General features: G+C 30.7%; 1 protein-coding gene across 7 annotated transcripts in view; it reads left to right on the top strand.

The window, feature by feature from the left end:
* The window catches only part of LOC123302584 (potassium voltage-gated channel subfamily H member 7), a 110,732-nt gene that overhangs the window by 44,553 nt on the left and 50,906 nt on the right, over positions 1 to 15,273 (top strand). For all 7 annotated transcript variants that reach the window (XM_044885573.1, XM_044885569.1, XM_044885572.1 and 4 more), the window contains exons 2-3: positions 10,702 to 10,782; positions 11,446 to 11,595. In XM_044885573.1, the coding sequence (XP_044741508.1) occupies positions 10,702 to 10,782; positions 11,446 to 11,595 (231 nt within the window). The remainder of the gene's footprint in view (positions 1 to 10,701; positions 10,783 to 11,445; positions 11,596 to 15,273) is intronic.

The raw sequence follows: 15,273 nt of genomic DNA, 5'->3' as shown, positions 1-15,273 counted from the left end.
ATCATAATTGTATGACGTCAATATCGTTATTATCGAATTGAACTGTATTGTATTCAGAATATAGAAAATTTCTAGTAAAGAATTAAATATAAAATAGAAATTTGTGTTAAACCACAAATCCTATATATTTTATCTAGAAATTCAGCAAAAAACACGGGTTCATAGAATATTTCACCGAAAAATATATCTCACATTTATAATATATGACTACACATGTTGTTACCGTATAACTGATAATAATGTGCTCTGTGGTTAAATGAGCCTTTAGTTTCGATTTGTATTTGTGAAAATGTCGAAACAATACCGAAAACCAGCTTTATTACATATATAATATTGTTGTATATTATTATTTTATTCTACCGGGTGTCTAAATTCACTTACTCTATTTAACTGTAATACCTACTCTTCATTTAAATCGAATTCCGGGGAAAACAAATTTTGTTTGATTTCTATGATCGAACAAAAATTTTTTTTAAGAAAACTTTAGGAACGCTGGGCAGTTTAGATGGGAAAAAACACTAAAACACTAGGAATTCAATCTGAATTCAACCTGCCTGTTGGATCAGTGGCATTGCTGCTGCACTGCCAGCTAAAAAAACCTGTGTTTGAAACTGAATCCAATTAAATTAATTTTTTTAATAAATTATAATAGTTTTTTATACCCACTAATTAATTTAAACAAGTGAAAACAAACAATTGACTGAGTTAATTGTTGAAATACCATGCATAGTCAGTGTTGAGTTCTTTATCACATTACACATACAAACATGTGACACTTGACACATACATAACTGATAATCAAGTATAGTACATATTATAAAATTTCCGCCTAATTGGCGCCCTCACGGGTAAACAGTGATGTTTACGAAAAAATGTTTCAAACAAAAGTTGTTTAATTTTTGATAAGGAACATTTTTTACATTTTAACTTTTGTTCTATCTCTAACGGTTTACAAGATGAGTCCTACGGACCCAAGACCCAATCGACCTATGATGCTCATTTACGAACTTGACCTCACTTTTTACGTCCTGAGTACCTTGTAAATATTTCAGCTCGATATCTTTTTTCGTTTTTGAGTTATCGTGTCCACAGACGGACGAACGGACGGACAGCCGGAAATGGACTAATTAGGTGATTTTATGAACACCTATGACAAAATTTTTTTCCTAGCATCATTATTTTTAAGCGTTACAAACTTGGGACTAAACTTAATATACTATGTATATTTCATATATGCATGATATAAAAACGAGAAGTTTCGTGGGACACCCGATTGGAACTATGTTCCTATCGTATCTTCGTATATGATACCTGTACCAAAAACTATCTCTGAAACTTCCAAACTTTCACTTGTAACTGTTTTCAATAGTAAAATAAACGAAATTTTGATGCCATTTCTAGTAAGATCGTCGGCTAATTGAATCCCTCTCCAGAGCAGTTACTTTTAACTAGCGTTACCTAACCTTATGTTGAAGGTAAAATGGATACACCCGGTAAAATTTAAACAATAATAATTGAATAATTTGATTGGAAAACGATGACGTAGGTACATGATTTAATAATAATATTATCGAGAGAAGTATGTACTTATAATATCCGATTTTGATTTTGAACTATTGTTTGAAACCGGATTACCGGATATTAAAATTAATTAAAATGAAAATAGCAATAAAAAAAAAAAAAAAAAAAAAAACTTTGTACATTTTCATTTAATTTTCAATTAAACGGAAAATTTATTTATACATTTTTATTGCAACCATTTACACGTCAATGTTATAAACATCATATTCACATCATTATTGGATTAAGAGCCAGGCCACAAAAAATTCCTTGAATTTACTAATGTTGATAATTTGTGGTTTATGTACACACACATACTGCGGTCAGTCAAGCCAACGATAGAACTAGTGTCAGATATATACTATAGAAACGTTGCATATAAATAACAGTTATGACAGTCAGTCAGTTAAACGTTAGAACAGGGCTGGTCAGTCAGCCCTTAGTTATGAACAATTATTTATGAATTATTAAAACTGAAAATTGTTATACAGATATGTATGTTGCATATAAATAACAGTTATGATTGTCAGTCAGTTCAGTGTTAGAATAGGACTGGTCAGTCAGCTCTTATTTGTGAATAATAAATAATAAGGTTCGTTTATGATTTCCGTGGTATTTAAATGAATTTATTAAAGTTGAAAATAGTTATACAGCTTGTACGGAAATCATAAATGAATCTGATGTTCATAAATAAGAGCTGACTGACCAGCCCTGTTCTAACGTTGAACTGGCTGACTGTCATAAGTGTTATTTATATGTAATATACAATCTGTTTAACAATTTTCAGCTTTAGTAAATTCATTTCAATACCAAGGAAATCATAGCCGTTTCGATACCATATATCTGACCCCCGTTCTATCGTTCGCTTGGCTGACCGAAGTATGTGTGTGTACACAACTACTATAATCAATCCTCAAATTATCAGTTTAAGCTAATTCAACGAATTTATTTTAGTCTGTCTCTTGGACTATATGGACTATATGGAATTAAAGTATGTCAGTATGGACTAATAGTCTAATCAAAGTGTATTATATTGTGGAAAAATTGTTTTATTGTGACCCACTTTTCACACCAACTTTTCATATGAAAAACTAATAAAAATATTTTATTCTTTAACATTTTTATAACGTAACGACGAACAACTAACGAGTAACGTTAACGTGTATCGACAACGACAATACTATTAAATTTTATTTTGAATGTCAATAAATAAAATTTAATCCTTGAGACACCACAAAGGTCACCGCACGCCATTTTCTTATTTTTTAAACAGAAAATTCTTCTGTCAAGTCCAGTGGCAAATTTAAGTGATCGCCAATGGATCATTTACAATCAGTGGCGTAGTCAGGGGTTGACAAATTGCTGAATAATTTTTATTTTTATTATAATTGATTTCTGGAAAATATATTTTTAATTTAGTGCCAGTGTAATAAAATAAATGTTAATCCGTACGTTTGTACGGATTAATTTAATCCGTCAGCACTCACGTTAACCGTTCGATAAAAGCTTGTAAAAATTGAAAAATTGGGTTCATTTCTCATTTACTTTTATTTTTGGCGATATTTCGGTAACTACAAACCCAATTTATCTTGTTCGCTATTTTAATTGGGAAATCTTTCATCTGCACATATTAGGAAAATACAAGCACGGTAAAAAAAAATTTCCACAACGACAGTTTTCTTCTTGTAAAATATAAATGAAGGTTATTTGACTCGTTTTATAACTTATGAAAATTTAATATGAAAACTTTGCAGTAATTATTAAGAAAAATTATATAATAATATACTATTACTCAATGATACTATGGGGGTTGTAATTCGCCTCATTGGTTCTGTTCAACCAAACCATCAGTCCATCCCCTCGTGCTACTCTTCCTTCAGTCTTTACGTCATCACCTTCCTAATATAATAATAATGGAGATAATAACATAAACTACTAGTTGACTCGGTTACGCGTTGTTGTGACTCAGTTATAATTCATTCAATGAATATTACAGCTAAATTATTCAACACAATTTAATTACTATACATGAATTTAGGAGTAATACAGGATGTTAGAAAACTCGATGTACATAGCTTAAAAGTGTATACCATAGTTCTGTTCAATAGTTAAAGAGTTATGTACACTAAGAAGAGTAAACTGAATAGTTCAATAATTTGGAAGGCCTTATAATTGTTTTGCCATATTCCTTTTATGGTGACATTTGATTTCAATAAGTGTCCATAACTCCTTAAGATGATATGCATGGATTGAATAATACTAGGGATTTCAATAAAACTAAATAAATACATTTTTTGATTAACAAAGTTTCCAAAAATCACAAAAAATTTCTAGGTCATCGGGCTTTTCATTAATTTTTTTATCGTTCAAAGTTGGCTGAAAAAATGATGAATCATATAGGTTATCCTTTTCAATTGAATATTTCTATATCAATACATCTAAAGAGTGTGATAAAGAACTATCTAAAATATTTAGACAATCTTGTAGTTTATAAGAATACCATCAAAATATAAGGATGTCGATGATATCAAAACAAAATTTTAATTTAATTATGAGTTCATCCAAGATCCATCATTTGATGAATAGAGACGACTATAGTTAGTTTATTAATGATTGAAGAGAGATATCTATATTATCAAATTTATAAGCATCACTTGCACACAATATATTATATATTTTTGTAGTTGTGTGGTATTGTAAAGCTAAAAATAACTCATTACTTGACTACAAAGCATGTATTTGGTTTATATGTATGTTCCGTGCAATAAACCAAAACTTTTTTACAATACTGTAGGTTTACAATCACTTTAACTATTGGAATCGTCTCATTGAAATCGATTAAGTAGTTTCGGACCTTAGCGTAAACGAACATCGTGACATGAGATTTTTACATATTATAAAAACAGTTGAAAATGATTTTCACATGGGTTTGTTATTGTGTATCCTTCAAAATCACAACGATATTTTCTTGCCGTTTTTTTAACAAAAAAGTTTTTATAAGCAAATGAAAACAAACAATTGACTGAGTTACATGTTGAAATTCTCTGTATTGAAAGTGTTGAATGTCAATGCCTGTCTTATGTTTTTATAAATAAGAAGAGTTTAAAAAACAGCGCAACTTTTGTTCTATCTTTAACGGTTTACAAGATGGGTCCTACGCACCCGAAACCCAATGTTGCTCATTTACAAACTCAAACCCACTTTTTACGTCCTGAACACACTGAAAAAATTTCAGCTTGATATCTCTTTTCACTTTTTAGTTATCGTGATGACGGACGGACGGACGGACTAATTAGGTGATTTTATGGACACCTATAGCAAAATATTGTTTATATCATCAAAATTTTTAAGCGTTACAAACTTGGGACTAAACTTAGTATACCTTGTATATTATATATATGCATGGTATAACAATGCCTAGCACTACTCAGTAAAGATGAAGAGTTGAGACAGAAGACAGAAATGTTAAGAAACATTCGAACTTGGAGAACAAATACACTTGAAGTTGAAGTTGAAGTTGAAAATGAATGATGATTTGTATTGTTAATGTGAACGTTAACTTTGTTTTTGTTAGTGGCTAAGTTTTTGTTATTATTGGCGTTTTTTAATGCCTCTAAAAACATTATCATACATTATTATACAAATACAAATACAAACACATAACTACATTATACATTATTAAGGATAGAGAGCTGGTAGCTGTGCAACTTGTCCGTCAAAATCATAGATAGTGTCCATAAACTACGTGGCTCAATCCAACCTCCTTTGAAATCCCTCCCTCCTGTCATGGAACGTAATTTTTATAATCTATAAATGAAATATATCAGAGTATAAAAAGTTTAGTCCCAAATTTATTACTAGAGCTTAAAAATAATGATGCTACAAACAAAATTTTAGGGTCGGTTATCTGTACGTCCACCCGTCTGTGATCTTGATAAATCAAAAAAGAAAAGAGATATTAAGCTGAAATTAGCGTGCTTATAACGTACTCATTTACGACCTCCCGTAAAAGTAAGGCACGTAGGACTCATCTTGGAAACCGTTAGAGATAGAACAAAAATTTAATTGTAAAAAATGTTCCTTATAAAAAAATAAAGAACTTTTGTTTGAAACATTTTAGCTTAAACATCCCTGTTTACTAACGAGGGCACACATTAGATGAAAATTTTATAGTATGTTTTAATATGGGATTATTAGTTATGTATGTGTGACATGTATAGGTATATATGTAATGTGATAGAGTAATCAACACTGACTATACATGATATTTCAACAATTAACTCAGCCAATAGTTTGTTTTCACTTGTTTTTGTAGTAATTTTGCAATTAGACATTTCTTCCACATTTTCTGTTTAAGTAGTGTTTAATTGAGTAAATTTGATTTTAAGGAATGTATTTTTTATTAATTGATTATAATAAGTGTGGGATAATTATCTCGTAAATTAGGCCTCAGATCAAAATTTGGTAAAGAACATTTTTTTCTTATTTTTCTTAGCTTATTCAGGACGCAAAAGTTTTGCAGTCAATAATAGAACACCTTATATAACAAAATCGTTTAAAAAACAAACGATTACGTAATCAAAACTGTCTATCCATGGTATTTCAACAATTAACTAAATCAGTTGTTTGTTTTCACTTGTTTAACCTCTATTTTATACTCTTTGCTTGCTGTATACCTTGATTCCAAATAATTGAGTAGATAAATGATGTTAAAATGACATGCTTTTAAAACTACCAACTCTCTAACCATTACCAACCATTATGATAGGACGATAGACGATACCACACGATACACGCTCAAACTATATGAACGTATCGTGTACCCACACACACACATACACACACACACGTTCACACACATACATACTATTATTATGAGTTTGTTTGTTAAAACTGGGGCATCAAAACTCTTCATTCGGCTACGACTATTCGAGTTCAACATTGCTGCAGTCAAGTAAATAAATTATAATAATATATTGTTCGTTTCATGTAGTCTGAACACTGAACAATGAACATATCTATAAATCTATCTATTTAAAAATTCATGCTCCTTATTGTTGTATACTGAGCTCCCTTAACAAATGAATACTTCAACATCAATTCAAGATCAAATTAGCATTCTTTTAAAATCATTTATCCAAACTGTAGTACAGCTAGCTTCACACGCTGTGGCAAATCCACGCATATGGGCAGGATGGGTATGTCATTCACCCAAATAGTCATAAAATTAAAAAAGAAAAAACCGCTTTAAATAGTTAGTCTATTGTTCCTAATTTCTTTGAGGAAAACATTTTTTTTTTATACCATGCATATATGAAATATATCAAGGTATATTAAGTTTCGTCCCAAGTTTGTAACGCTTAAAAATATTGATGCCACGCACAAAATTTTGATATAGGTGTTCATAGAATCACCTAATTAGTCCATTCCCGGTTGTCCGTCCGTCCGTCTGTGGACACGATAACTCAAAAACGAAAAAAGATATCGAGCTGAAATTTTAACTGCGTACTCAGGACGTAAAAAGTGAGGTCGAGTTCGTAAATGAGCATCATAGGTCAATTGGGTCTTGGGTCCGTAGGATACATCTTGTAAACCGTTAGAGATAGAATGTTTACTCGTGAGGGCGCCAATTAGGCGGAAATTTTATGGTATGTACCATACTTGAATATCAGTTATGTGTGTGTGACATGTATGTATGTGTTATGTGATAAAGAAATCAACACTGTCTATACATGGTATTTCAACAATTAATTCAGTCAATTGTTTGTTTTCACTTGTTTTCAATAATTTAGAGAAAATTTAAGCAAATAATAGTTCAACTTATATTGAATATAGTTTGAGCCCATTTTTATAGGATACATACAAAAAAAATTAGGTTAATTTTTGTAGTACAATAAAATTTTGTTTTTTTTTTTTTTTGACAATTACAATTCGTTAAAAATGTGATGGGTTCAGTTTATTTGAATGAGATAGAAAAATTTATGGTCAGCATATTTTATGGCAAATCTTGTTTGTGTTTCATTATGCTTTTATTACACTAACAACACCATCACACCAAACCAACTGAATCATTGACATTATCACTGAATCACTGAATCACTCGCTATTTACTATTTACTAACTTTTATATTTATTTTAATAAATAATTATCTGCTTTTTTATGAAACTGAAAACCCGTTGAAATATCAACAATACTACATAATCTCTACCCTTATATATCTTACATATTTAAACGAGCAATTCTTGTATTTATATATATCAGCAATCTCAGAAACGGCTCCAACGATTTTCATGAAAATTAGTATATAGGATGTTTTTGGGACGAAAAATCGGTCTGGTCAGGTTTCATTTTTAGAAAATGTTGTTTTATCAGTGCTTTCAGGAAAAACTGAAACATTGACTGCAAAATATGACTCTTCCTGGCATCTATTGGTGACGAAATAAAGTACATTACCGGGACATATATTACTGATTAAATTTGTGCCTTTTCACTCAAAAACAATATTTGTGCCTTATTAACCAGTGAAAAAACGTCTATAAACTACATGGCTCAATTCCAGCCTCTTTGAATACCTCCCTTCTTCCACGTGCAGCCTACCGTAGCTTTTACTATGATCTTCCTTTAGGGTGAAATCTAGTTTTTGTATTACCAAGAACACATTTTTTATTTTCTAAAACACTGGCATTAAAGCATTGTAAGAATATGGCGTTCATGTCCATATATCGCAACTTAAACTGAAAATTATGGCCATTATGCCAAAAAAGTATGTCAACGTTACTTTTGAGCTAAAAAATTCAATTCATTTTATTGATGGAATATTGGTCGAAAAGCTCTAGCTTTTACAATATCATAAACAATATATTACAATCTCGGAAACTAACTTTTTAAGTAAACCCAGTTTTATCAAATTCCGAAATTTGATAAATAAAAAGTACAAAGTTTGGGTTTATTTCATGACTGAAAAAGTAGTTTTCGAAACATCGTACAAAATCACTCTAGCTATTGCAATATCTCAAAAAAGTATTCGTTCAATCGTCAAATCAGGAGATGTTCTTTATTTCTGACTTCGATGAAATTCGAATTGTACTAAAATTCACATCTCATGAAAAAAATAAAAAACACATAGAACATTGAACTCTCAATATAATTATATAAATGATTATCTTTGGGGATGATTTTTGGTAGATGAGGTTGTAGAACATGGAGTTACACATGGAGCATGGGGACGTGCAGAATGTAGATGATTTATAATTTGGTGTGTTTATCAAACTCACATGACAGTGTACCGTGTTCGTGTAGGTGGTCGGGTGTTCAGGTGGTCCTGTGACCTGTGATCTGTAACCTGTCCATATTATTTACGATTATTTCCAATTGTCATTATTTTTAATTCTCTTGTTGCTACTAATTTACTCGTTTTGTTTTCACCCGAATAAAATTCGAACAAGTTTTTGATGTCCCAACAGAAAACATAAATATATTTATTCAAACTGCATACAGATATTTTACGGTTATGAATACTTTCTAAAACTAGCCTTACACAAACAAGTTTTGGATCATCTCACATCATTCAATAATATCGACCAATTTACTTTGACTTTAGGGAAATCATGCGTTCGCTAAATACACGGTGTTCTGTAATTGATCCTGAAAAAATATACTGCGAGATTGAGCTCTTCGAGACGAATGAAAAAGCTCTTTACCAAATTTAGATCTAACGCACACTTTCCGAGATATTGTTAATTGAAAAATCAATAAATTCATCCATTACCGAGCACTTAGAGCCAGGAAGCGCGTCCTTGGTAGCGTAGAGAGGTGTTTACTAAGCTGTCTACTTTGGAGAATATATGATGGTACAGTCATGGGACCTATTTACGTTTGCGAATAATCAAACTACGATGTCACAGACAGACAGACAGGTACACAAACATGTTTCACTTATAGCTCTTCTCTTTTTGGTCGGGGGGTTATAAAGGCCAAACGTATTGCCACGAGTAACGAGAATTACGAGAAAATAGTCAGGTCAGCTGCCCTAACTTAACTCCCCCTCCAGATAATGACATATCATAGATTTTATTGTTTGGGTATGTGTTTATACCAAAATACTATTGAATTGTTGAAATTTTTAGAATAAAAATCTGTGATTTGCCTCCCACTAGACTAGATATTCCTGCACTCTTTCCTTGTCATTTGGCGGTAACACTAACCCAAAGTCAAATCAAATAGGAGGGGGTGAATTTGTATAATATCACTAATGAACCGATAAAATGGGTTTGATTGAATGAAAAACTTTTTTATGAATTGATAAATAAATGAATTTGAATTTGAATAATTACCAAGTGAAAACAATCAATTGACTGAGTTAATTGTTGAAATACACTGTAGAGAAACTATTAAATGTCAATACTTGTATTATTTTTAACCAATAAGAAAAGCTTAAAAAACTAACACAATTATTTTTGTTTTAAATTTTCAAAAGTATATCCTAGAATTTTTTGTTTCGTTTTTCAAGAATCTTTCACAAGACCACTAGTTGAAGTTACCTGCAAATTTTCAACTGCCTATCTTATAGTTTTTGAGAAAGTAGACAGCAAAGTTGTGTCTTAATTTATGCCCTTACGGCTAAACAGTGATGTTTACGAAAAAATTTATATTCAAATTTTTGTTCTAAATCTGACGCTTTACAAGATGGAAGACCCAGTTGACATATGTTGATCATTTTTTACGTCCTGGCCACGCTATAAAATTTCAGCTTGATATTTCTTTTCGATTTTGAGTTATCTTGTTGACAGACAGACGAACAAATGGATTAATTAGGTGTTTTTATGAACACCTATACAAAAATTTTCTTCGTAGCATCAATATTTTTAAGCATTACAAACTTGGGACTAAAATTAGTATACCTTGATATATATTTCATATATACGGGGTATATAAATCATAACACAAAAAAATAAACCAAGCTTTAACCTCAAAAGCATTAATAGGAATGAGGATAAATAGGGTTATGTGTAATTTTTATTTTGAATATATCATTCACCTCAACCAAACAAACCCCCTCATCCCCCATCTCCCCTCTAATAAAAGTGCTTAACAATACAAAAAAATAACTAGTTGAATATTTGTTTTAATTTTTTTTCTAGACCGTTCATTCTTGGTTGCGAATTCCCGACAAGGCACGTATCATATAATTTATTGTTCAGATGGATTTTGTCGTTTAACGGGTAAGTTGTATTATTATTCTATTCAGCGGTCCATACACGTTCAATATTTTATCTCGTAGTACATTTTTGATGAGTTTATGTATAATAGGTATGAAAATCCTCAAAAGATATTCCAATGTTCCATCATTCTCTGAAATGAAAGTCGGGTGTAATGTACCTATTACTGAAAATTCACGAGCGATTTATCTTGTACAGTGAAAACGAAGATTTTCATAATTAAAGGAATAATACTGAACATATATGGACAGCTTTATATATTTATAAAAATTATTTTAAATTAATATATTTTAAAAAAAATTACTTCTTTTTCGATCTTTTAGGGGCCATCCATAAATTACGTCACACAAGTTTTATGATTTTTTGACCTCCTTTCTCACCATTCATTTGGTTCTCGAAAATTTTAGAAAATATTTCCTAGATTAGGTTTCCTTGATATGGTTTTTCATGATAAAAAGACTTTGACATGTGATGTCACAAAGGTGACACAATTTTTGGATGAACCCTTAGATCCTTAACACAGTCTATATAAATAAATGAACATGAGATTTTTTTAACCGTTATTTTGAGTCAAATTAAGTCAATTAAGTAATTACTAAAATAACTAGAGCTTTAAAGTATATCACATGTTAGTTTTATTGAGCTATATTTCTATGCATTTTTTAGGGCATTCACGTGCTGAAGTGATGCAACGAACAGCATCATGCCAATTTTTATGGGGTCCATTAACTTCACAACATAGTGTAAATGTGTTACGAGAAGCGTTAGCTAGCGGCATCGAAAAACATGCTGAAATTTTATATTATCGAAAAGATGGTAAGACCAAAAACTTTATTATTTATTATATTTTGGAGTTTTTTTTATTTATTTGATAATTACTACAATGGCGACTGTTTTTTGATGAAAGATATCTCGAAAACTATGCCTCAGATCGAAATTTAGTAAAAGAAATTTTTCGTTCGTCTTGTTGATCTTAATCTTGTAGTACAGTTTTCCAGGGTCAATTAAAAAACATCCTGTATGCGCGGAGTGCGGTTTTGGAGCATACAAGGATTAAATAAACACATGTTTGAGATTTAAAAAAGGTATTCGTGTTTTCGAATAAAGTTACGCCTATAACTGAACTATAACCTTGAATTCAACAATATTAAATAACAAATATATTGAAAAATATGAAATGAAAATATTAAATTAATTATTCATGATTGGGAAATTGTGAAAATTAAAACAAATGTTTTTTCATCTGCAAAATGCAAAAAACAAAACATCAAGAATTATGCATTTAACATAAAAATTATTCTAATTTAAAAAAAAAAAAAATTCAAGATGAAAATTTCAAATCAAAATTTGAGAGAGGCAAAAAAAATATTTTACTACGTTTTCTTTTTCATTTGTCACGATACATAAATACACAATATATTGCGGTCTCATTCTAATATAAAAAAAAAGATATTCATATGTTTGTATTTGAAGAATTACCGGATGTATCACGAAAAATGATACGTATTATAATTATAATTATACGTATTTAAAAAAAAACTTATATAAACCAAGCTTTTATCGCCCTATTAGCTCAGTTGGTTAAGGCGTAACCAATTCCGTCCGCGGTATGCTTAGGGTAGCGGGTTCGATTCCCACCGTCGCAACAAAATTAATTTAAATAATAGTTGTGATGGGTTGATGTAGTGCATGGTATATGCATGAAGGAGGTGCACTCAGCCTGTGAAATTCAGGAGCTGATAAATAAAATTATCAGCGGAAGGTGGTAAAACACATATATGGTATCACAATGTTCTCTTATAGCCTAAGTGTGTCCTTCGTGGACAGCCAATATAACCTAACCATCGAAACCTCATTACTGTGCATATTCAATACGCACAGTAAAGAGGCTTGGAGTGAAATTAGATATAATTTTTATCTATACTGTACCACTCACCTGTATGTCATAAAATATACAGTGTACGATGAAAGTTGAAAATAAAATAATTTCAATCACAAGTTGAAACTTGTCTTGGCGCTCATACTACCTTAATAAGTATACAAAAATTAATAATTTTTTGAAACTATGTCCATAGAAAGCCAGCTGTGTGGGAAGTAAAGTTGATTAGAACTTTAATTAAGTTTATCTCGAATTAGATACGGTCAATGGAATCAAATTTTAATGGTAAATGTATTATTATATTCTTAATAAGTATGAAAAAATTAAAAATGTTCTGGCACTATGCCCACAGCAATTTGTGAGGAGAACAGTTGGTAGATAGCCCCCATAAGTAAGGGTGTTGTTGTTCGAAATAGTATGATTGTAATGTTCGGGTAAAATCGGGTTCATTTAACATTTGGACGAGAGTGATGTCAAAAATCGGTTCGAGATATAGAAACTACTAGCGCAATGCCCAAATGTACTCGTTTTTTGAATTCTTTGAGTCAAAAATACCTCTAAAACTGAGTTTGATCAAGCTCCGAAACAAACATTTTTTCACGATTTTTTCGATTTTCGTCTAAGGGGTACAAATTACAAAAAATCGAGGAAAATTTTTCGTTTCCGAATTGAATAAAACTTATCTTATAAGGTAATTTTGACCCAAAAATTTCAAAAATCGGGTTCATATAACATTTGGCCGAGTTATTTTCGAGAAAACGTCAAAAATCGAATCGAGATAGCTGTTATCTCAGAAACTACAAGCCCAATGATCAAATGAAGACGATTTTTGAATTTGATGGGTCAAAATTGCCTTATGGACTGATTTTTATCAAATTCTGTGACAAATAAAATTTTCCGATTTTTTCGATTTTTTCAAAGGGGTACCCCTTAAAAAAATTCCAAAAAATCGAAAAAAAAATTTCGTTTCCGATTTGAATAAAACTCATCATATAAGGTAATTTTGACCCAGAAAATTCAAAAATCGGGTTCATTTAACGATTGGACGAACAGTTTTCAAGATAATTCAAGAAATTGATTCAAGATATCGTTTTTCTCAAAAATTATCCGCCCAATCGTTAAATTAACCCGATTTTTGAATTTTTTGGGTCAAAATGACCTTATAAACTGAGTTTGATCAAATTCCGAAGCAACAATTTTTTCATGATTTTTTCGATTTTTACAAAGGGGTACCCCTTAAAAAAATTCCAAAAAATCGAAAAAAAAATTTCGTTTCCGATTTGAATAAAACTCATCATATAAGGTAATTTTGACCCAGAAAATTCAAAAATCGGGTTCGCATAACATTTGGACGCGTAATTTTCGATATATTGTCAAAATTCGAATCGAGATATCTGTTATCTCAGAAACTACAATCCCAATGAGCAAATGAACACGATTTTTGAATTCTTTGGGTCAAAATTACCTTATGGACTGATTTTTATCAAATTCTATAAAAAACAACTCGCAAACGCAAAAAAAATTTGCGTTTGACCCAAAAAAATTCAAATATGACGATTATTTAACGATTGGACGAATATTTTCTCAGATACTGCCTAAAATAGCATCGAAAAGCCAAACATCTCTTAGCAATCTCAAATCTTTAGATTCGAACCCTGTTTGATTTATTACAATTATTTCAAATATTGACAAATTAACAACAAGAAATGGAAAAATAATCCGGAAAATAATCCAATAAATAAATAGTCGGGAAAATAATCTTTTGACAAGTAAGCTTGTTCTGAGAAGAAAAATCTAATTTCTAGTAATAGATCAGCCTGTATATATTAACGATTTTCCATTTGAAAAATTTACCTAGCCCCTCTAATATGTATACATCTTTGTCTAATGTGTATAAACACCCCTTTAAATATTACTATAGACTTAAATTCACTCCCCCCACCATTACTATTTGAGCTCTATATAGTAGCTCCCCCACTCTACTCGCTCTCGCTCCTCCAACAAAACACTACACACCACTACACGTCTCATGTTTTAAGTTTAATTATATCAATTGCATGTCTAAATGTCCCAATAATCATACTGCGGTGCTTTAGACAAGTATAACTAAAAATATTATTTAAAAAGCTCTGCAAACCATTACACGAAGCTTTATTATTACAGAAACGATCAATCGGTTATTACAACCAATTTGGCAAGATATAATTATAAACATATATAGGGTGTTTTTTAATTGACTCGAAAAAAGTCTGCTACGAGATTAAGCTCAAGAAGACGAACGAAAAAGTTCTTTACTAAATTTTGATCTGATGCGTAATTCCCGTGATATTCTAAGATATCTTTCACCCAATCATAAAACACTTTATGTCAGGAGGCGGGTACTCAAAATGTTATTATTACAATACCACGCAAAAATATATAATATATTGTGTGCAAGTGAGGATTATAAAATTTGATAATATAGATATCTCTCTTTAATCATCACTACTCTAACTATTGTCGTCTCTGTTCATCAAATGATGGATCATCGATGAAATCATAATTAAATTAAAATTTTGTTGATATATGATTGACAACTTTACATTTTGATGGTAATTTTTATAAACTACAAGATT

This window comes from Chrysoperla carnea, chromosome X (assembly GCF_905475395.1).
Source record: "Chrysoperla carnea chromosome X, inChrCarn1.1, whole genome shotgun sequence".
In the NCBI taxonomy this organism is placed as follows: Eukaryota; Metazoa; Arthropoda; class Insecta; order Neuroptera; family Chrysopidae; genus Chrysoperla; species Chrysoperla carnea.
This window is presented reverse-complemented; position numbering and strand designations above follow the sequence as displayed.